This window comes from Dendrobates tinctorius, unplaced genomic scaffold (assembly GCF_039654945.1).
Source record: "Dendrobates tinctorius isolate UK_male_01 unplaced genomic scaffold, ASM3965494v1 ptg000322l, whole genome shotgun sequence".
NCBI lineage: Eukaryota > Metazoa > Chordata > Amphibia > Anura > Dendrobatidae > Dendrobates > Dendrobates tinctorius.
Window position 1 is genome coordinate 981,124 of NW_027361989.1, and position 22,989 is coordinate 1,004,112.

Below are 22,989 nucleotides of genomic sequence, written 5' to 3' on the forward strand. Positions count from 1 at the left end.
CGAGGCTGGATCAGTAAAGCCAGAGAGCTCCTCTCCGACTCAGACGCCAGCAAGGTGGAGGTGGGTGTTATGATGAGTCACCGAAGGAGGAAAAAACAAAATACCAGCTAAGTCCAGAAAAACCAGAGAGGTTGGCAGCTATCGGATTGCAGACCCCTGAACCTATCCACAACAACTAGCAGTAGCCGTGGGGGGTTCCTACGGTGCCCTAGACCCCTCGATCACAGCCGGAGAGCTACATAGCCTAAAGACAGAAAGGGGAAAAACTAAACTGCCCCAGAGCAGCCCCCAAAGCAATAGGCAGCCCCCAACATATAATGACGGTGAAGCAAGATGAAAACACTAACACAGATAGAAAGATAGGTTGAGCAAATGATGGGGCCCAAGCTAACTACATAGGACAGGATAGGAAAGCTGCTGTCTGCCATCCGCAAAAACCCTATCAAAATGAGCCAACCGACTGATAGGAAAAACAGGCCATGAAGTCGCTAGGCTTCAAAAGACTCTACCAGTACTCAGGTATATTCTGAAGACAAAGCAAAAGATCAGAGACAAAAATGGAATTCACCTCACCCCCAGCCGGGGATGGCAGAACTCCCAAAAAACAAGGCAAAACAAAAACAAAACTGAAGAGTACAAAGCAGAGCAGAAAAACTTAGCTTTAAGACGCAGAAATCAGACTGGTCTCCAAGAATCCAGCAGGAAAATCACCAGCCAGGAAGAAGGGCGTCTGCAGCCTTATATCCAGTCCTCAATTCCAGCCACCCAGTTATCATCTAGCTGCCCAGGTGTTTGGTAATCAGTCTCACTACCTTCCTTCACCAGAGGAGGGAGTTCATCAGACCTCAATGGTGAAGGGAAAAATGAACTCACAAAAGTACCTCCCCCTTGTGGAGGGGTCACCGAACCCTCATCCATGCCACCAGGGCGATCCGGGTGAGCCCGATGAAAGGCACGCACCAATCTTTCGGCATGAATATCAGAGGCAGAGACCCAGTAATTATCCTCCTGACTATAACCCTTCCACTTAACCAAATACTGGAGTCTCCGTCTAGCCAGACGGGAATCCAGTATCTTCTCTACCTCATACTCCATGTTACCTTCAACCAATACAGGGTCAGGAGGTGCCACCCCAAACCAACAAACCTCTTCAACAAGGACTTATGGAACACATTATGAATCTTAAACGTGACAGGAAGAGCCAACCGAAAAGAGACCGGATTAATAATCTCCAAAATCTTGTAAGGTCCAATAAATCTAAGCTTAAACTTAGGAGAAGCCACCTTCATAGCGATATTTTTTGATGATAACCAAACCATATCACCCACCTTAAACTGGGGACCAATGGTCCTATGTCGGTTGGAAAACCGCTGGGCCTTTTCCTGGGAGAGAGACAACTTATCTACCACTTGGTCCTAGATCTGGTGCATTCTCTCCACCACAGTCTCAACACCTGGGCAGGCAGAAGGCTCCACCTGCCCTGAAGAAAATCGAGGATGAAACCCAAAGTTACAAAAAAAAAGGTGACAACAAAGTGGCAGAACTAGCTCTATTATTTAAAGCAAATTTGGCCAAGGGCAAAAATGAAACCCAATCATCCTGATCAGCGGAAATAAAACATCTCAAATACGACTCCAAAGTCTGGTTTGTTCTCTCCGTCTGCCCGTTGGTCTGAGGGTGAAACGTAGAGGAGAAGGACAACTGAATTCCCAGCTTGGAACAGAAAGTCCTCCAAAATCTAGACACAAACTGAACTGCTCTGTCAGACACAATGTTCTCAGGAATCCCGTGCAAGCGAACTACCTGTTGCAAAAACAAGGGCACCAACTCAGAGGAAGATGGCAACTTAGGGAGTGGTACAAGATGGACCATCTTAGAGAATCTATCACAAATCACCCAAATAACGGTCATTCTCTGAGAGACAGGCATATCAGAGATAAAATCCATTGAAATATGGGTCCATGGCCTCTTGGGCACCGGCAAAGGCATCAACAACCCACTAGAGCGAGAACAAGGTTTAGACCGGGAGCAAGTCCCACAGGACTGCACAAAATTCCTGACATCACGAGACAAGGCGGGCCACCAAAAAGACCGACTCACCAGATCTCTAGTACCAAAAATACCTGGATGACCAGCCAATGCAGAGCAATGAACTTCAGACATCACTCTCTTCCTTCACTGGTCAGGAACATATAGCTTTCCACTGGGACAACGCTCAGGTTTGTCCTCCTGAAACTCTTCCAGAGCACGTCTCAAATCGGGCGAGATGGCAGAAAGAACTACCCCCTCGCCTAAGATGGTAGCAGGCTTGGTCGCAACAGGAGAATCAGCAAAGAAACTCCTAGAGAGGGCGTCTGCCTTGACATTCTTAGTGCCAGGAAGAAAAGAGACCACAAAATCAAAACGTGTGAAAAACAAGGCCCACCTAGCCTGTCTAGGATTCAAGCGTTTGGCCGACTCTAGGTAAATCAAATTCTTGTGGTCAGTAAGGACCACGACCTGGTGTTTAGCTCCCTCCAACCAATGTCTCCACTCCTCAAATGCCCATTTCATGGCCAACAGTTCCCGATTCCCCACATCATAGTTACGTTCGGATGGGGAGAACTTTCGGGAAAAGAAAGCACAGGGATTCATTTTAGATGTCACAGGATCTTTTTGGGACAAAACAGCTCCTGCACCAATCTCAGAGGCGTCCACCTCTACCTGAAACGGGAGTGAGACATCAGGTTGCCGCAGAACCGGAGCAGAAGTGAATCTTCGCTTCAGCTCCTGAAAGGAAGAAACAGCCTCCGGAGACCAATTCAGCACATCAGCTCCCTTCTTAGTCAAATCAGTCAATGGCCTGGCAATACTAGAAAAATTAGCTATAAATTTCCGATAAAAATTAGCAAAACCAAAAACTTCTGAAGGGCCTTCAAAGAAGTGGGCTGAACCCAATCATAAATGGCCTGTACCTTGGCCGGGTCCATTTCAATAGTTGACGGAGACAAAATGAATCCCAAAAATGAAATCCTCTGTACCCCAAAAAGGCATTTCGATCCCTTGAAGTACAGGGAATTCTCCCTCAAAATCCGGAACACAGTCCGAACATGTTCCACATGGGAGTCCCAATCCTTGGAAAAGATCAAAATATCATCCAAATAGATAATCAAAAATTTATCCACAAAGTCTCGGAAAATATCGTTCATGAAGGATTGGAAGACAGAAGGGGCATTAGTGAGCCCAAAAGGCATCACCAGGTACTCAAAATGTCCCTCCGGAGTATTACACGCCGTCTTCCATTCATCCCCATGCTTAATGCGAATAAGATTATACGCCCCCCAGAGGTCAAGCTTGGTAAACCAGCAAGCACCTTTACCTCTGGAGAATAGATCAGAAATCAGGGGTAACGGATACTGATATTTAACAAATTTTGTTGAGGGCACGATAGTCAATACAAGGCCTTAATGAACCATCTTTTTTAGCCACGAAAAAAAAATCAGCACCTAAAGGTGAAGAGGATAGTCTAATATGACCCTTCTCCAACGACTCCTTAATATAGGATCGCATAGCCTCGTGCTCGGGTACAGATAAATTGAAAAGACGACCCTTGGGAAATTTACACCCCGGGCTCAGCTCAATTGCACAGTCATAACTCCTATGAGGAGGCAAAGACACAGACTCATTCTCACTAAATTCATCATAAAAGTCAGCCAAATAGTCAGGAACATCATGCGACTGGGGAGAGGTGGAGAAAACAGGAGCATCGCTAAGGGCACACCGACAACCCCAACTCACCACAGACACAGATTTCCAATCCAAAACTGGATTATGGATTTGCAACCAGGGAAACCCCAGAACAATGGTATCATGCAAATTATGCAACACCAAAAATCTGCAATTTTCTTGATGGTCTGGGGCGACCCGCATTACCACCTGGGTCCAAAACTGAGGTTTATTTTTCGCCAAAGGAGTCGCATCAATACCCCTCAAAGGGATAGGCGTCCGCAAAGGCGTCATAGGAAATCCACAACGTTTAGTAAAATCCAAGTCCATCAGGTTCAGAGCTGCTCCCGAATCCACAAAAGCCTTGGCGGAAAATGTGGACAGGGAGCAGATCAGAGTAATTGCTAGAAGAAACTTAGGTTGAACACCACCCACAGAAAACGTGTGAGCACAACGTTTCTCTCGTTTAGGGCAGACAGAAATAATATGCGAGGCATCTCCACAAAAAAAACACAGCTTATTATGCCTTCTGAACTCCTGACGTTGCGCCCTGGACAAAACTCTATCACATTGCATAGGTTCAGACATTTGTTCAACAGGTGGCAAAACCTCTCGTGCGGTCTTGCGTTCACGCAAACGCCGATCAACCTGAATGGCTAATGACATAGAATCGTCAAGACCAGAGGGAACAGGAAATCCCACCATAGTATCTTTTACGGTTTCTGACAAACCCTTCCGAAAGAGAGCTGCCAAGGCACCATCATTCCAGGTAGTATGGACTGCCCACTTTCTGAATTTTTGACAGTATAACTCTGCAGAATCCTGACCCTGGCTCACTGCCAACAGGGCTTTCTCAGCTTGATCAATAGCATTAGGTTCATCATACAACAACCCCAAGGCTTGACAAAAATGCATCCACATTATTTAGAATAGGATCATCAGGTTTCAAAGAAAAGGCCCAATCCTGGGGATTGCCGCACAGCAAAGAGATGACAATTTTAACCCGCTGCGCGGAGCTCCCCGACGAGTTAGGCTTCAAGGCAAAAAAATAATTTGCAATTATTCTTGAAATTCAAAAATGTAGACCGATCCCCAAAAAACACATCAGGAGTAGGGATCTTTGGTTCAGCAGCATGTGAATGAGTAAGATAGGCGGAAATTCCCCGCACTTCCGCAGCAAGCTGCTCCACATGATCAGACAATTGCTTCCTCTCCATTGAGAGAAAAAAAATTCCCCCTACGGCCTCAGAGATATAGAGGAAAAAATATACACAAAGAAATTCTGACACCTTCTTTTTTTTTTTTTTTTTACAATTCTTTCCTGCTATTGAGTACCCTAGGATCTGCGGTATGGCCGGTGATTCTGTTATGGATGAGTCACCGAAGGAGGAAAAAACAAAAATAATAGCTAAGTCCAGAAAACCAGAGAAGTTGGCAGCTATCAGATTGCAGACCCCTGATCCTATCCACAACAACTAGCAGTAGCCGTGGGGGGTTCCTACGGTGCCCTAGACCCCTCGATCACAGCCGGAGAACTAAATAGGCCTAAAGAAAGAAAGGGGAAATCTAAACTGCCCCAGAGCAGACCCCAAAGCAATAGGCAGCCCCCAACATATAATGACGGTGAAGCAAGATGAAAAACACTAACACAGATAGAAAGATAGGTTGAGCAAATGATGGGGCCCAAGCTAACTAAATAGGACAGGATAGAAAAGCTGCTGTCTGCAATCCGCAAAAAACCCTATCCAAAAAATGTCCCAACCGTCTGATAGGAGAAACAGGCCCTGAAGTCGCTAGGCTTCAAAAGACTATATCAGCACTCAGGTATATTCTGAAGACAGAGCCAGAGATCAACAGATCAGAGAAAAAATGGAATTCAGCTCACCCCCGGCCGGGGATGGCTGAACTCCAAAAAAAAACAAGGCAAACAAAACCAGAACTAAAGTGTACAAAAGGCAGAGCAAAACTTCGCTTTGAGAAGCAGAAATCAGACTGGTCTCCAAGAATCCAGCAGGAAAATCACCGGCAAGGCAGCAGGGCGTCGGCTGCCTTATATCCAGTCATCAGTTCCTGTGACCCAGTCATCATCTACCTGCTCAGCTGTTTGGTAGTCAGCCTCACTATCTTCCTTCGCCAGAAGAGGGAGTTCATCAGACCTCACTGGTGAAGGGAAAAATGAACTCACAACAGGATCCCATCTGTGTCTCCCCACTATTCTAACAATGGACGCTCTCTCCGCGATCATTTACTCCTCTATACGGTTATTACGGGGAATGACGCTGTGATGACTTCTCCTGGGAGAGACACAGATCACATGTGACTAATATTGCAGTGTGAATAGAAACTTATATTTCCGGTATTTTTCTGCCCTTACATTGTGGGTTATGAGGTGTTTGGGGCTTGTTTTTTGTTCCGCCCTTTTCCCTTTGTTGTTATCTTTCCAGTTGGTAATTGGGATTCTAATATAAGCCCATATATCCCGGGAAGTGTCAGGTGCTGGGATCTCATTATATTATTAATAACAATGTCATTCCCGATTATTCCCGTCATTTATTGCTCATTACATTCTCTCTATATAATAACAGATTCCTCTTTGTTACACGTCCTAATACTGATCATTTATATCTCTATATTGTAGAGGAAACATTTCTAGGAGTGTATACACTTCACCACAAACACTTCCCATAGATTTTATTATCATCACTGTTATTAAGCTGCTTTTCTCTTTATATCTTTACCATATCACTGTTTATTCTCTTTTCTTACCCGTTGCACAGTTGCACTCTCACTGGTCACTTGGTGGGGTCACATTTGGCACTTTTCACCTGCATTGTTCTGTTTCCGGACCCCCCTCACTATCACTTCACCTGATTGATCACTACCAGATGGCTCTATGCAGCATTATTCATCTTGGTCTTACCAACAGGTTTTCATCCTGAACCTCCTGCTTCACTGGGGATGCTGAACTCTCGCGTGGTGTGGCCCAGTCCGGTCTCCATGGCGACGAGTCCATCCAGTGTCATTCCGGTCACTCCTCTTCGGTGTGACACCATCCAATCAGAGGTACCCGGAGGCAGAGTTACCCGGGATGGCGTGTGACGCTGTTTCCTGGATCCCGCACGTGACACACCACCCGGGGGCGTCACAGATGCATGTACCCACGTGGGGTATACTCGCTCCCTGTGACCTCTGATTGGCATTTGCCCCAGGTCGCTCGGTTTGCACCAATAAGCCATCAGGGGTATGTCCCCACCACTATTAGGTGTCACGCCAACATTTTACTCTGATGGCACTTTTGCACATGGCCACTAGATGGAGCTACAACATTTGACATTTGCCTGAATTTTTATATCTACACATGGTTTACACAAATTATATTTTCTTGTGGTAACTCTATACTATTTACCATTAGAAGCTGTGTATTTCTGTAATTATCTGTATGTATACATGATTGATTACCACTTCTGTCTCTGTAAAAACAATCCCCTTTAACCCCTTTCCGACACCGGGTGTAAATGTACTTCCTCCCTTTGATGTGGGCTCCGGCGGTGAGCCGACATCTTTTCCGGCACGTCAGCTATTTTGAACAGCTGCTATTTGCCCCGAACAACCTCTGACAGCGGCATTTAATGCGCATTTCCAGCAAGCGCATCGGAAATCCCGCCCATCGGTGACCCCGTCACATGATCATGGGTCACCGATGGGTTGGCATGAGAACCAGAGGTCTCCAGCAGACCTCTATGCTTGTCACTGCCGGATTGCTATGAAATCCACTCACTAGCCAAAACCGCACGGACCAGGGATCATCCCGCCGATCTCCCGCTCTCCTTTTAACTTGGGCAAAACGCTACTCAGACAACACAGGGTGAGGGTAACACAGTGTGGCCATGCTTTATTGTACCACAGAACAGGCAGATAACACATAGAACACGAAGAAAAGATGAGGTGGCACTCACCAGTGTAAAAAGTCTGTTCTTTATTGATCAAGCAGTTCACAGCATGTCCTCAGGGAGATGGAGTATGCGAGTGATGACGGCCATTTTGCGCTTCTGCGGGTCCACACTTTCTTTACTTGGTGTGCACCCGAAGTGTCCGGTTACATGAGGTCGTCATGGCTCACTGAGCAGTATCGCACCGAGCACATGTGGCGGCCGTGATTTCCCTGCCGTGCAGTTTATCTCTTTGTATGCTAACACATAGAACAGTCCCAGAAAAATACCCAAGAGGGGGAACATTACAGAGTCTCACCCTCCACTGACCCGCCAGGATAATAGCAGCTGTGACTACAGATCTTCCAGGGTCGCAACTCCACCTGTGGCGCACACACACAGGGGTAATGACAAGCATAGGAAATTGACAGTCCATACAAGGCCAGTTGATCCGAGGATCACAACCCGTCTCCAAACGTATCCATGGTTCAGCAATGGTCAATGGAGCAGATCTGTATTCTTCCAACCGCGGCTGAAAACCCCTAGGTTGTTTCCTATAGAATGATAGATCCGTGTCCCTTGTGATGATGTTGTGGCTGCTGTCCTGTCTCTTGTCCTTTGGATGTATGGATGTCAATATTACCGGCTGACACAAACAAAAGTCTGTTTTCTTGACCAACCAGAAATCAACACTTACATTTAAAGCCAACATACAGATAACATTCTATTATTCTTCGTTTGCTAAAAAATATTCATCTGGTTAATTAAGATACAATGCTGTATGTCTTCACAATGCCAAAAGTAAAAAAAAGTTAAAAATGTTAAAAAAATATAAAAGTTCAAATCACCCCTCTTTCAAAATACAGCAATAAAAAAATCAAACATACACATACTTGTTATAGCCGCGTTCAGAATCGCCCGATCTATCAATATAAAAAAGAATTAACCCGATCGCTAAATGGCGTAACGAGAAAAAAGGTCAAAACGCCAGAATTACTTTTTTTGGTTGCCGCAACGTTGCATTAAAATGCAATAACGGCCGATCACAAGATCGTATCTGCATCAAAATGGTCTCCATTAAAAACATCAGCTCGGCAAGTAAAAAATAAGCCCTCACCCAATGCGAGATCATAAAAAATGGAGACGCGACGGGTATCGGAAAATGCTGCAATTCTTTTATACTTTACCTAATAAAGAGGAGTTATTTTTACAGTGGGTATGGAAAGTATTCACACCCCTTTAAATTTTTCACTCTTTGTTTCATTGCCGCCATTTGGTAAATTCAAAATCATATTATCTATTCCTGACACTGGAGGGGCTTATAAGCTTCCGAAGTAAATAGTTTGAGGTCTGGGATCTGCCAATATGGGGCTAGTTTTCTGACTGTTTCGGATAACATGATACATGATTTTAGTTTTTTTTGTCTAGTCTTGCTTGAATATAGGTCAATATTAAATAGTCTCCTGATGAGTCGCCTTTGGTGAGGACGATGAAGCCCGTAGAAATGAGAGGCTTGGAGAGTGAGTGTTTATACGTCACCTCACCCGATATATTGAACTGTGGGGTATATGTTTTTTTCTATTAGTCACCTTCTGACTAACCTTCAGGGGGTGAATTATGGGTATAGTTTTACATTTGGAATTAATAAAGTTTAGTTTTATGTCAGCAAACATGAGGAATGACAAGAGACAACCCATTTAAGAAGATTCAGTTTGGGTTAAAACTACTCCGACACTATGAATATAAAAAAGGCTTCTCCCCTATGTGACGACTCTGATGTTTATTAACAGATGATTTCCAAGTAAAATATTTCCAACATTAAGAAAATGAAAAAGGCTTCACTTCTGTGTGCCTGCTCTGATGGCGATCAAGGAGCGCTTTGTGGTTAAAATATTTCCCACATTAACAGGAAAAAGGCTTCTCCTCTGTGTGAGTTCTCTGGTGCTTAACACAATTTGATTTATTGTTAAAACATTTGCCACATTCTGAACATGAAAAAGGCTCCTCCCCTGTGTGGGTTCTTTGATGGCTATCAAGACTTATTTTCCATTTAAAATATTTCCCACATTCTGAACATGAATATGGCTTCTCTGCTGTGTGAATTCTCTGATGTTTAACAAGATTTGGTTTCTGAGTAAAACGTTTCCCACATTCTGAACATGAAAAAGGCTTCTCTCCTGTGTGGGTTCTTTGGTGTTCATCAAGATTCCCTTTGTAGTTAAAAGATTTGCCACATTCTGAACAGGAAAAAGGCTTCTCCCCTGTGTGAGTTCTTTGGTGATTAACCAAATCTGATTTCCGGTTAAAATATTTCCCACATTCTGAACAGGAAAAAGGCTTCTCCTCTGTGTGAGTTCTCTGATGGCGATCAAAATCTATTTTCCATTTAAAACATTTCCCACATTCTGAACATAAAAAAGGCTTCTCCCCTGTGTGAGTTCTCTGGTGCTTAACACAACCTGATTTATTGTTAAAACATTTCCCACATTCTGAACATGAAAAAGGCTTCTCCCCTGTGTGAGTTCTTTGGTGGATAACAAAATGTGATTTACGTGCAAAACATTTCCCACATTCTGAACAAGAAAAAGGCTTCTCCCCTGTGTGGATTCTCTGGTGATTAACACAATCGGATTTATTGTTAAAACATTTCCCACATTCTGAACATGAAAAAGGCTTCTCCCCTGTGTGAGTTCTCCTGTGGGTAACAAATTGTGATTTCTGTGCAAAACATTTCCCACATTCTGAACAGGAAAAAGGCTTCTCCCCTGTGTGATTTCTTTGGTGGGTAACAAACTGTGATTTATGTGCAAAACATTTTCCACATTCTGAACATGAAAAAGGTTTCTCCCCTGTGTGAGTTCTCTGGTGGGTAACAAAAGTTGATTTCTGTGCAAAATATTTCCCACATTCTGAACAGGAAAAAAGCTTCTCCCCTGTGTGAGTTCTCTGGTGGGTAACAAAAGTTGATTTCTTTGCAAAACATTTCCCACATTCTAAACATGAAAAAGGTTTTTCTCCAGTGTGAATTCTCTGGTGATGAACACAATCGGATTTATTGTTAAAACATTTCCCACATTCTGAACATGAAAAAGGTTTCTCCCCTGTGTGAGTTCTCTGGTGGGTAACAAAAGTTGATTTCTGTGCAAAATATTTCCCACATTCTGAACAGGAAAAAGGCTTCTCCCCTGTATGAGTTCTCTGGTGGGTAACAAAAGTTGATTTCTTTGCAAAACATTTCCCACATTCTGAACAGGAAAAAGGCTTCTCCCCTGTGTGAGTTCTCTGGTGGGTAACAAATGTTGATTTCTTTGTAAAACATTTCCCACATTCTGAACATGAAAAAGGCTTCTCCCCTGGACGAGCTCTCTGGTAGTTAATTAAATTTGATTTCTGTGCAAAATATTTCCCAGCTTCTGAACAGGAAAAAGGTTTCGCTCCTGCGTGAGTTCTCTGGTGAGTAACAAAATGTGATTTCCATGTAAAATACTTCCCACATTCTGAACATGAATATGACTTCTTTGCTTTAGGAGCAGTTGGCTTTTTATTGCCTCTTTTGTGACTTTGATTTTCCTTAGTAGTCAGTAATGAATCAGAAGATGGGACCTGTTTCATAGGATCAGATGAGAAATCTTTGCTGTGAATGGATAATGATATATCTGGAGTAACAGCAATCACTTCAGTTCTATCTCGTAGGATCTCAAGATCATCAGATTTAAAAGTTGAAGATGTCAGCTGTCCCTCTGATCTCCTGTTATAGTCATCTGCTAAGATAAAAAAACAATTATTTTTTAATAAAATATCCTTGAGTTTTATATATTTGAACATTTCTACTTAAACTGTCCATAAAAATGGCAAGCTATGTAATAAACTTTATTTACCAAGACAAGGACAGTTCACAGTCTAATAGAAAATCTTGTTGGATGAACAGGGTCGGACTGGGATGCCTAGGGCCCACCCTATGGCTACCATAAACAGTTTTATTACGTGTTCATTTTTTGGCCTCTCCCACTAAAACGTGTGCCTTTTTGCAAGCTGTACAGTGTGCAAAAGAGAACGCTCTCAGCCTCCAATATATCGTAAAGACCGCACTCTCAGCCTCCTATATATCGTAAAGACCGCACTCTCAGCCTCCAATATATCATACAGACCACACTCTCAGCCTCCTATATATCATACAGACCGCACTCTCAGCCTCCTATATATCGTAAAGACCGCACCCTCAGCCTCCAATATATCATACAGACCGCACTCTCAGCCTCCTATATATCGTAAAGACCGCACCCTCAGCCTCCAATATATCGTACAGACCGCACTCTCAGCCTCCTATATATCGTAAAGACCGCACCCTCAGCCTCCTATATATCGTAAAGACCGCACTCTCAGCCTCCAATATATCATAGACTGCACTCTCAGCCTCCTATATATCGTACAGACCGCACTCTCAGCCTCCAATATATCGTACAGACCGCACTCTCAGCCTCCTATATATCGTACAGACCTCACTCTCAGCCTCCTATATATCGTACAGACTGCACTCTCAGCCTCCTATATATCATACAGACCGCACTCTCAGCCTCCAATATATCGTACAGACCTCACTCTCAGCCTCCTATATATCGTACAGACCTCACTCTCAGCCTCCAATATATCGTACAGACCGCACTCTCAGCCTCCAATATATCATACAGACCGCACTCTCAGCCTCCTATATATCGTAAAGACCGCACCCTCAGCCTCCAATATATCGTACAGACCGCACTCTCAGCCTCCTATATATCGTAAAGACCGCACTCTCAGCCTCCTATATATCGTAAAGACCGCACTCTCAGCCTCCAATATATCATAGACTGCACTCTCAGCCTCCTATATATCGTACAGACCGCACTCTCAGCCTCCAATATATCGTACAGACCTCACTCTCAGCCTCCTATATATCGTACAGACCGCACTCTCAGCCTCCAATATATCGTAAAGACCGCACTCTCAGCCTCCAATATATCATACAGACCACACTCTCAGCCTCCTATATATCATACAGACCACACTCTCAGCCTCCTATATATCGTAAAGACCGCACCCTCAGCCTCCAATATATCATACAGACCGCACTCTCAGCCTCCTATATATCGTAAAGACCGCACCCTCAGCCTCCAATATATCGTACAGACCGCACTCTCAGCCTCCTATATATCGTAAAGACCGCACCCTCAGCCTCCTATATATCGTAAAGACCGCACTCTCAGCCTCCAATATATCATAGACTGCACTCTCAGCCTCCTATATATCGTACAGACCGCACTCTCAGCCTCCAATATATCGTACAGACCGCACTCTCAGCCTCCTATATATCGTACAGACCTCACTCTCAGCCTCCTATATATCGTACAGACTGCACTCTCAGCCTCCTATATATCATACAGACCGCACTCTCAGCCTCCAATATATCGTACAGACCTCACTCTCAGCCTCCTATATATCGTACAGACCTCACTCTCAGCCTCCAATATATCGTACAGACCGCACTCTCAGCCTCCAATATATCATACAGACCGCACTCTCAGCCTCCTATATATCGTAAAGACCGCACCCTCAGCCTCCAATATATCGTACAGACCGCACTCTCAGCCTCCTATATATCGTAAAGACCGCACTCTCAGCCTCCTATATATCGTAAAGACCGCACTCTCAGCCTCCAATATATCATAGACTGCACTCTCAGCCTCCTATATATCGTACAGACCGCACTCTCAGCCTCCAATATATCGTACAGACCTCACTCTCAGCCTCCTATATATCGTACAGACCGCACTCTCAGCCTCCAATATATCGTACAGACCGCACTCTCAGCCTCCAATATATCGTATAGACCGCACTCTCAGCCTCCAATATATCGTACAGACCGCACTCTCAGCCTCCTATATATCATACAGACCGCACTCTCAGCCTCCTATATATCATACAGACCGCACTCTCAGCCTCCAATATATCATACAGACCACACTCTCAGCCTCCTATATATCATACAGACCGCACTCTCAGCCTCCTATATGTCATACAGACCGCACTCTCAGCCTCCAATATATCATACAGACCACACTCTCAGCCTCCTATATATCATACAGACCGCACTCTCAGCCTCCTATATATCGTAAAGACCGCACCCTCAGCCTCCAATATATCATACAGACCACACTCTCAGCCTCCTATATATCATACAGACCGCACTCTCAGCCTCCTATATATCGTAAAGACCGCACCCTCAGCCTCCAATATATCATACAGACCACACTCTCAGCCTCCTATATATCGAACAGACCGCACTCTCAGCCTCCTATATATCGTACAGACCGCACTCTCAGCCTCCAATATATCATACAGACCACACTCTCAGCCTCCTATATATCATACAGACCGCACTCTCAGCCTCCTATATATCGTAAAGACCGCACCCTCAGCCTCCAATATATCATACAGACCACACTCTCAGCCTCCTATATATCATACAGACCGCACTCTCAGCCTCCTATATATCATACAGACCGCACTCTCAGCCTCCAATATATCATACAGACCACACTCTCAGCCTCCTATATATCATACAGACCGCACTCTCAGCCTCCTATATATCGTAAAGACCGCACCCTCAGCCTCCAATATATCATACAGACCACACTCTCAGCCTCCTATATATCATACAGACCGCACTCTCAGCCTCCTATATATCGTAAAGACCGCACCCTCAGCCTCCAATATATCATACAGACCACACTCTCAGCCTCCTATATATCATACAGACCGCACTCTCAGCCTCCTATATATCATACAGACCGCACTCTCAGCCTCCAATATATCATACAGACCACACTCTCAGCCTCCTATATATCATACAGACCGCACTCTCAGCCTCCTATATATCGTAAAGACCGCACCCTCAGCCTCCAATATATCATACAGACCACACTCTCAGCCTCCTATATATCATACAGACCGCACTCTCAGCCTCCTATATATCGTAAAGACCGCACCCTCAGCCTCCAATATATCATACAGACCACACTCTCAGCCTCCTATATATCGAACAGACCGCACTCTCAGCCTCCTATATATCATACAGACCGCACTCTCAGCCTCCAATATATCATACAGACCGCACTCTCAGCCTCCAATATATCGTACAGGCCGCACTCTCAGCCTCCAATATATCATACAGACCGCACTCTCAGCCTCCAATATATCATACAGACCGCACTCTCAGCCTCCTATATATCGTAAAGACCGCACCCTCAGCCTCCAATATATCATACAAACCGCACTCTCAGCCTCCAATATATCATACAGACCGCACTCTCAGCCTCCAATATATCGTACAGACCGCACTCTCAGCCTCCAATATATCGTACAGACCGCACTCTCAGCCTCCAATATATCGTACAGACCGCACTCTCAGCCTCCAATATATCATACAGACCGCACTCTCAGCCTCCTATATATCGTAAAGACCGCACCCTCAGCCTCCAATATATCATACAGACCGCACTCTCAGCCTCCAATATATCATACAGACCGCACTCTCAGCCTCCTATATATCGTACAGACCGCACTCTCAGCCTCCAATATATCGTACAGACCGCACTCTCAGCCTCCAATATATCATACAGACCGCACTCTCAGCCTCCAATATATCGTACAGACCGCACTCTCAGCCTCCAATATATCGTACAGACCGCACTCTCAGCCTCCAATATATCGTACAGACCGCACTCTCAGCCTCCTATATATCGTAAAGACCGCACCCTCAGCCTCCAATATATCATACAGACCGCACTCTCAGCCTCCAATATATCATACAGACCGCACTCTCAGCCTCCAATATATCGTACAGACCGCACTCTCAGCCTCCAATATATCGTACAGACCGCACTCTCAGCCTCCAATATATCGTACAGACCGCACTCTCAGCCTCCAATATATCGTACAGATCGCACTCTCAGCCTCCAATATATCGTACAGACCGCACTCTCAGCCTCCAATATATCATACAGACCGCACTCTCAGCCTCCAATATATCGTACAGACCGCACTCTCAGCCTCCAATATATCGTACAGACCGCACTCTCAGCCTCCTATATATCGTAAAGACCGCACTCTCAGCCTCCAATATATCATACAGACCGCACTCTCAGCCTCCAATATATCGTAGAGGCCGCACTCTCAGCCTCCAATATATCATACAGACCGCACTCTCAGCCTCCAATATATCATACAGACCGCACTCTCAGCCTCCTATATATCGTAAAGACCGCACCCTCAGCCTCCAATGTATCATACAGACCGCACTCTCAGCCTCCAATATATCATACAGACCGCACTCTCAGCCTCCAATATATCGTACAGACCGCACTCTCAGCCTCCAATATATCGTACAGACCGCACTCTCAGCCTCCAATATATCGTACAGACCGCACTCTCAGCCTCCAATATATCGTACAGACCGCACTCTCAGCCTCCTATATATCGTAAAGACCGCACCCTCAGCCTCCAATATATCATACAGACCGCACTCTCAGCCTCCAATATATCGTACAGACCGCACTCTCAGCCTCCTATATATCGTACAGACCGCACTCTCAGCCTCCAATATATCGTACAGACCGCACTCTCAGCCTCCAATATATCGTACAGACCGCACTCTCAGCCTCCAATATATCGTACAGACCGCACTCTCAGCCTCCAATATATCATACAGACCGCACTCTCAGCCTCCAATATATCGTACAGACCGCACTCTCAGCCTCCAATATATCGTACAGACCGCACTCTCAGCCTCCAATATATCGTACAGACCGCACTCTCAGCCTCCTATATATCGTAAAGACCGCACCCTCAGCCTCCAATATATCATACAGACCGCACTCTCAGCCTCCAATATATCATACAGACCGCACTCTCAGCCTCCAATATATCGTACAGACCGCACTCTCAGCCTCCAATATATCGTACAGACCGCACTCTCAGCCTCCAATATATCGTACAGACCGCACTCTCAGCCTCCAATATATCGTACAGATCGCACTCTCAGCCTCCAATATATCGTACAGACCGCACTCTCAGCCTCCAATATATCATACAGACCGCACTCTCAGCCTCCAATATATCGTACAGACCGCACTCTCAGCCTCCAATATATCGTACAGACCGCACTCTCAGCCTCCTATATATCGTAAAGACCGCACCCTCAGCCTCCTATATATCGTAAAGACCGCACCCTCAGCCTCCAATATATCATACAGACCGCACTCTCAGCCTCCAATATATCATACAGACCGCACTCTCAGCCTCCAATATATCGTACAGACCGCACTCTCAGCCTCCAATATATCGTACAGACCGCACTCTCAGCCTCCAATATATCGTACAGACCGCACTCTCAGCCTCCAATATATCATACAGACCGCACTCTCAGCCTCCAATATATCGTAAAGACCGCACTCTCAGCCTCCAATATATCGTACAGACCGCACTTTCAGCCTCCAATATATCGTACAGGCCGCATTCTCAGCCTCCTATATATCGTACAGACCGCACTCTCAGCCTCCAATATATCGTACAGACCGCACTCTCAGCCTCCTATATATCGTACAGACCGCACTCTCAGCCTCCAATATATCGTACAGACCGCACTCAGCCTCCTTTCTATTGTACAGACCGCACTCTCAGCCTCCTATATATTATAAAGACCGCACTCTCAGCCTCCCATATATCGTACAGACCGCACTCTCAGCCTCCTATATATCATACAGACCGCACTCTCAGCCTCCTATATATCATACAGACCGCACTCTCAGCCTCCCATATATCGTACAGACCGCACTCTCAGCCTCCTATATATCGTACAGACCGCACTCTCAGCCTCCTATATATCGTACAGACCGCACTCTCAGCCTCCTATATATCGTACAGACCGCACTCTCAGCCTCCTATATATCGTACAGACCGCACTCTCAGCCTCCTATATATCGTACAGACCGCACTCTCAGCCTCCTATATATCGTACAGACCGCACTCTCAGCCTCCTATATATCGTACAGACCGCACTCTCAGCCTCCTATATATCGTACAGACCGCACTCAGCCTCCTTTCTATCGTACAGACCGCACTCTCAGCCTCCTATATATCGAACAGACCGCACTCTCAGCCTCCAATATATCATACAGACCGCACTCTCAGCCTCCTATATATCGTACAGACCGCACTCTCAGCCTCCTATATATCATACAGACCGCACTCTCAGCCTCCCATATATCGTACAGACCGCACTCTCAGCCTCCTATATATCGTACAGACCGCACTCTCAGCCTCCTATATATCGTACAGACCGCACTCTCAGCCTCCTATATATCGTACAGACCGCACTCTCAGCCTCCTATATATCGTACAGACCGCACTCTCAGCCTCCTATATATCGTACAGACCGCACTCTCAGCCTCCTATATATCGTACAGACCGCACTCTCAGCCTCCTATATATCGTACAGACCGCACTCAGCCTCCTTTCTATCGTACAGACCGCACTCTCAGCCTCCTATATATCGAACAGACCGCACTCTCAGCCTCCAATATATCATACAGACCGCACTCTCAGCCTCCTATATATCGTACAGACCGCACTCTCAGCCTCCTATATATCATAAAGACCGCACCCTCAGCCTCCAATATATCATACAGACCGCACTCTCAGCCTCCTATATATCGTACAGACCGCACTCTCAGCCTCCAATATATCGTACAGACCGCACTCTCAGCCTCCTATATATCGAACAGACCGCACTCTCAGCCTCCAATATATCATACAGACCGCACTCTCAGCCTCCTATATATCGTACAGACCGCACTCTCAGCCTCCTATATATCGAACAGACCGCACTCTCAGCCTCCTATATAATCGAACAGACCGCACTCTCAGCCTCCTATATATCGTACAGACCGCACTCAGCCTCCTTTCTATTGTACAGACCGCACTCTCAGCCTCCTATATATCATACAGACTGTACTCTCAGCCTCCAATATATCGTACAGACCGCACTCTCAGCCTCCTATATATCATACAGACCGCACTCTCAGCCTCCCATATATCGTACAGACCGCACTCTCAGCCTCCTATATATCGTACAGACCGCACTCTCAGCCTCCTATATATCGTACAGACCGCACTCTCAGCCTCCTATATATCGTACAGACCGCACTCTCAGCCTCCTATATATCGTACAGACCGCACTCTCAGCCTCCTATATATCGTACAGACCGCACTCTCAGCCTCCTATATATCGTACAGACCGCACTCTCAGCCTCCTATATATCGTACAGACCGCACTCTCAGCCTCCTATATATCGTACAGACCGCACTCAGCCTCCTTTCTATCGTACAGACCGCACTCTCAGCCTCCTATATATCGAACAGACCGCACTCTCAGCCTCCAATATATCATACAGACCGCACTCTCAGCCTCCTATATATCGTACAGACCGCACTCTCAGCCTCCTATATATCGTAAAGACCGCACCCTCAGCCTCCAATATATCATACAGACCGCACTCTCAGTCTCCTATATATCGTACAGACCGCACTCTCAGCCTCCAATATATCGTACAGACCGCACTCTCAGCCTCCTATATATCGAACAGACCGCACTCTCAGCCTCCAATATATCATACAGACCGCACTCTCAGCCTCCAATATATCATACAGACCGCACTCTCAGCCTCCTATATATCGAACAGACCGCACTCTCAGCCTCCTATATATCGAACAGACCGCACTCTCAGCCTCCTATATATCGTACAGACCGCACTCAGCCTCCTTTCTATTGTACAGACCGCACTCTCAGCCTCCTATATATCATACAGACTGTACTCTCAGCCTCCAATATATCGTACAGACCGCACTCTCAGCCTCCTATATATCATACAGACCGCACTCTCAGCCTCCTATATATCGTACAGACCGCACTCTCAGCCTCCTATATATCGTACAGACCGCACTCTCAGCCTCCTATATATCATACAGACTGTACTCTTGGCATCCTATATCACATACAGACTCAGTCTCCTATATATCGTACAGACCGCACTCAGCCTCCTTTCTATTGTACAGACCGCACTCTCAGCCTCCTATATATCATACAGAACGCACTCTCAGCCTCCTATATATCATACAGACCGCACTCTCAGCCTCCTATATATCGTACAGACCGCACTCTCAGCCTCCTATATATCATACAGACCGCACTCTCAGCCTCCAATATATCATACAGACCGCACTCTCAGCCTCCTATATATCATACAGAACGCACTCTCAGCCTCCTATATATCATACAGACTGTACTCTTGGCATCCTATATCACATACAGACTCAGTCTCCTATAATAGATACTTTCCATAAGTGTGGTATGTACAGTAAATAGGATGCCGATATTGCGGTATGTACGGAATATTGACCTCGTATATGACATACAGGCTGTTGGCCTCTTATTAGGCCTCCTAGGAGACATACAGACTGTCGGACTCCTATAAGACATAGAGACTGTCGGCCTCCTATTAGGCCCCTTATAAGACATACAGACTGTCGGCCTCCTATGAGACATACAGACTGTCGTCTCCTATTAGGCCCCCTATAAGACATACAGACTGTCGCCATCTTAGATATTGTACAGACTGCACTCTCTGCCTATATACGGCATACAGGAGGATGATAGTGTGGTCTGTACAGTCGGTATACAGGCCTCATATGACATATTAGGCCATATAAGAGTGTGGTGTGTGTGTATCTTACATTGGAGGCACTGGCAGAGATTGTGATCGGTAATGCTGCATCATGTCATGTGTTTGAGCAGGGCCGGTTTTAGGCAAAGTGGGACCCTAGGCAAAGTTTAAAATGGGGCCCCAAATGCTAACATATTGCACATCACACAGAAGTAGTTCGATTGTATTTACATGTGCTGAGTTAAGGCTGCTAAATGAGTGTGATCGACAATATTGAAGTCGTTCAACACTTGTTTCCCGGGCTCTTTCCACCGTCTGAGAAAGAATGATGGGGACAGAACAATCCCTAATGGATCAATCTGTCCCCATACAGTATCATGTTATCAGCAGCACATCTACAGTTTACACCCCATAGTCCTCCATATAATATAATGTACCCCATAGTCCTCCATATAGTATAATACACCCCCTACAGTCCTCCATATAGTATAATATACTCCCCATAGTCCTCCATATAGTATAATACACCGCCATAGTCATCCATGTAGTACAATTCACTTCCCATAGTATAATGCACCCCATAGTTCTTCATATAGTATAATGTATTCCCCATAGTCCTTGATACAGTATAATGCAGCCACACCATAGAGCATAGTGCAGCCACCCCATAGAGCATAATGCAGCCACCCCAAAGAGTATAATGCAGCCCCGCCATACAATATAATGTAACCCCCATAGAATAAAATGCAGCCCCACTCTTACAGTTTAATGCAGCCACCCCTTAGAGCATAATGTAGCCACCCCAAAGAATATAATGTAACTCCCCATAGAATATAATATAGCCCACTAATATAGTATAATGCAGCCGCTCCATAGAATATATGGCAGCCCCTAATATAGTATAATGTAGCCCCTCCATAGAATACAGTGTAGCCCTCCTCATATAGTATAATACAGCCCCAATAGAATATAATGTAGCCCCCTCAAAAAATATAATAGAGCCCCCATACAATATAATCTAGCCCCACATAGACTATAATGCAGCCCCCCATAGAATACAATGTAGCCTCCTCATATAGTATAATGTAGCCCACTCAGAGTATGATGCGATCACCCCAATAGAATATAATATAATACAGCCCCCCATAGAATATAATGTAGCCCCGAATAGAATAGAATACAGCCCACCTCCCCATAGAATATAATGTATCCCCCTATATTATATAACACAGCCTCCCCCATAGGATATAATGTATAATGTACCCATCACGGTATATAACACAGTCACATAATATATAGCACAGCCACAAAGTATATAACACAGCCCCACAAAGTATATAACACAGCCCCAAGTGGTATATAGCACAGCACCACATGGTATATGGCACAACCCCACATGGTATATAGTACAGCCCCACATGGTATACAGCACTGCACCACATGGTATACAGCACAGCCCCCATTGGTATACAGCACAGCCCCAGATGGTATACAGCACAGCACCATGGTATATAGCACAGCCCCACATTGGTATACAGCACAGCCCCCCACTGGTATACAGCACAGTCCCATATGGTATACAGCACAACACCATGGTATACAGCACCAAATGGTACACAGCATCAAATGGTATACAGCACTGCCCCATGGTATGCACCAGCTCTCCCTCCCCCCCCGAGAATGGCCCCACAGTCACTGTTACATTTAAAAAAACCAAAACACTCAACTCCTCGTGCCCGCACTGCTCCGGTATCCTGCTCTGCCTGGCACACAGTGAGTGCGCAATGAAGTGTCAGAGTCACAGCAGGGAATGATCATCCATCATTGCTATGAACTGTACCGGCATCTATGATGCCGGTATAGTTCAATGCGGTGGCGGGAGTAGTCGGCATGGGGGCTTTTATAGAACATAATACACATCCCTTTTATTTTTTCCTTTGTTTTCCATGACCCAGAAGTCCCCCATCCAGTTCCGGGTCAGCGGCTGCGGTGTATCGCGCATGCGCCACCAGCACTTCCCCTACCACCTGTACCTCAGCCTGTGTGCCCCGGAAGTCCAACTTTCACTTCCGGGGCAGAAAAATCTGTGTCAGTCGGCGCATGTGCCAGCTCGGCTTCATGCACCGGGCTGCATCCAGGATGCAGGCCTTACCGGAATGCTGCCCCCCACGCAACTGCTATGCTGGTCGGGGCCCGTGAAGCCCAGCTCCATCCCCGGGTCACCATTGGAACCCGTAAGAAGCTGTGTTCCCGCAGCTTCATGCAGCCGACGGCGCGTCTCCCGAGTGAGACCGGGCGGCCCTCCCCAGACCCAGCCATCGTGCCATCCACTAGATGAGGAGGGAGCCGTCAAATGGAAACTCCTCCAACGCTGCATCTGGACCACAGCCCCTGCCTTTCCCACAGACCCCGCACAGGCGGCATGCATTGGCCCAGGTATGTGTTCTTGTGTAGGAGATTCTTCCTGTGGATGCCGTAGGAACAGGAAACCAACTGAGGAGGAGAGGCAGACCTCCCCTTTTATTTTCTGTAGGTTTCCTGTTCCTATGGGGTGGATCCCTCTCTCCAGTGGGTGCTGTCATGGCGAAGGGTAAAAT

General features: G+C 45.8%; 1 protein-coding gene across 1 annotated transcript; it reads right to left on the reverse strand.

Annotated features, from left to right (window-relative positions):
* Positions 1-7,579: 7,579 nt before the first annotated feature.
* On the reverse strand, positions 7,580-22,901 carry LOC141074008 (uncharacterized). The gene is made up of 2 exons (XM_073561524.1): positions 22,545-22,901; positions 7,580-11,398 (listed from the first exon to the last, which is right to left on the reverse strand). The coding sequence occupies exon 2, from the start codon at positions 11,244-11,246 to the stop codon at positions 9,537-9,539; it is 1,710 nt and encodes a 569-aa protein (XP_073417625.1). The 5' UTR covers positions 11,247-11,398; positions 22,545-22,901; the 3' UTR covers positions 7,580-9,536.
* Between the last annotated feature and the right edge of the window lie 88 nt (positions 22,902-22,989).